This window comes from Arachis hypogaea, chromosome 17 (assembly GCF_003086295.3).
Source record: "Arachis hypogaea cultivar Tifrunner chromosome 17, arahy.Tifrunner.gnm2.J5K5, whole genome shotgun sequence".
Taxonomy (NCBI): Eukaryota; Viridiplantae; Streptophyta; class Magnoliopsida; order Fabales; family Fabaceae; genus Arachis; species Arachis hypogaea.
In genome coordinates, this window is record NC_092052.1 from 8,968,852 (window position 1) to 8,971,192 (window position 2,341).

The 2,341-nt window shown below is 28.4% G+C and overlaps 1 protein-coding gene across 1 annotated transcript; it reads left to right on the forward strand.

Annotated features, from left to right (window-relative positions):
• Positions 1-396: 396 nt before the first annotated feature.
• LOC112762405 (uncharacterized) lies at positions 397-1,348 on the forward strand. Its single transcript, XM_072223822.1, has one exon. It carries the CDS (start codon positions 553-555, stop codon positions 1,180-1,182), a length of 630 nt encoding a protein of 209 aa, XP_072079923.1. The 5' UTR covers positions 397-552; the 3' UTR covers positions 1,183-1,348.
• Positions 1,349-2,341: the final 993 nt, after the last annotated feature.

The window sequence follows — 2,341 nt, forward strand, 5'->3', positions numbered from 1 at the left end:
AAGGATCAAGAAAATAAAAGATATTATTTTTTACATTAAATTAATACTCTCCAATATAATTCCCATTATTAAATTGATCAAACAGACCCTCCACTATTAAATCTAGGCATAAACCAATTGCCATGTGAGGATACCAATTCTTTAATAAGAACTAATTAATTATAAAAATTTAAGTCTACTATATATTTATGTTTAAATATATATTACATATTTTTAATATATGTTTTATATTTTGATATATATTATATATGATGATTGATTTTTTTTTATACATATAGTATAGCATAGTTAATAAATTAATTAATATAGAGAACATGCCATTATTATATTTAAATTTCTCTGTTTTTATTAAGAGATAAAGAATCAAGTACATGAAGCCATAAGACATTGCCCAAGGTCTAGTAGACAAAAGACATCAATTCAAACACATGAGACCATAACCCCCCATAAGCCTTCTTTTTCTCCGAAGCCTCCATTTTCAGATCTTAGGCATAAAACATACAAATCTTAGCTTCATCACTTTCCATTCAACAATATATACTATTACACAAAATGGTGAGTGATGGTAATAGTGTTGAAAAGTCATTTAGAATAAAACAAGATGACAAGTTCTTTTCAAGGTTAATGTCAAAGGAAACTTCCATGGCTAATTCTTCTTCAAGAGTCTTCTATTATGGTGAATCTTCGGTTGCTGCTGTTCCTTTTGTATGGGAAGAACAACCTGGTACTCCAAAACACCCTTTGTCTCAAACATCATTGTTGCCACCTCTTACACCACCACCTTCTTATTATTCTAACTCCAATCACAATAGAAGAAGAATAATAAGAAGAAATAGTAGTTTATCAAAAGCACATAACATGTTCTCATGTATTTTCCCAATAAGGTTTGTGGAAAAGTCCAAGAAGAAGACACATATGTTAACATCATCATCATCATCTTTGTCATCACCATCATCATCCCGATCATCATCATCATCATCCTCATCATCATCTTCATCATCATCATCATGGTCATTAGTGTATCCTTCTAATTCCTCATGTTCCATCAAAGATCAAGGAAGCCTCTCTTTCTCGGAGTACTCAAGATCTAACAATGATGAAGATGATGGATCTTTCTCCAAACATAAAGGTTCAAAGGGATTTATTAGAGGCTGCTATCTTTTTCGGAGGAGCATTAATTGAAGAATAATGATAATGCAATTTTAAGTCATGTGCCAAATGTAATGTTATATGTGAAGGTAATTATAAACTTCGTTTTAGAGATTATATAATCATATTGTCCACAAATATTTACATGTAATAAATTGTGTGTGGCCTTGAATGTGTCATTCATTATTGATTTCATATCTCATGATGATCAATGTTAATTATATATGTAATGCTTTAGAATCCTTTTTTGGGGCAGACAAATCAAAAAGGAAGAAATTCTGTTAAAAAGTAAAAAAAATATGTTAAAAATATAACTATTTATGTGCATCTTTCTATTAATATAATTTTTTAAAGAAAATAATATCATAACGTAATATCAAAACTTAGAGTATAATTCTCCATGAGCAGAGTGTCTAAGAGTATGTTAGTCATTATGATTATTATTTAGTTAACTATGTTTGTTAAGATTGCACTCTAATTGTTGGTGCTTCTCCTGTTTAGTTGGATAATTCATAACCCTTATATTTTCAGCCCATACATATAGCTCTCTCATTCTTGTGCTCTAACTTGAATTTTACATATTTTTAAAGAGAAAGTTTAGAGAGCTAATACTTTTATTAAAATTTGATTAATACTTAATTATCAAAAAAAATGAGTAATTTCACACTATTAAATATAATTTTATACTATTAAAAATATTAATAATAATTAATTAATAATTACAAATCACAAAATCTATTAACCCTTAACACTTCTCATTCTCAAATGCTAGTTATCTTTTTTTATTTTGTATATTCTCTCTTCTTTTATGTTTTTGTGGTTCTTCTTTGTTCTTAAGTTTTTGAGCAAGATTGCTCATAATGCTGCCTTGAGCTGACATCAAATAAACAATCACATTAAAATTAATTTTTTCATATGCAACATTCACATCCATTCACATCCATTGTTATTAAAAATTGATTTAGTAAAAAATATGAAAATTAAGGGCTAAATTGTCCAGATTACAACAAATAATTCAATCAACCACCTCTTTTGCTCAATCTTTTTTTGTAAAACATGCGTTCAACTCTCAAAGTGTTGCTTCAGTGTATCTGGTATGGTCCATAACTTTCCAAAAATAAAAAGCCACACACACTACACCTGCCAAGTAAACTCACAACCAATAAACAAATAAAAAACAAACTCAATAGAC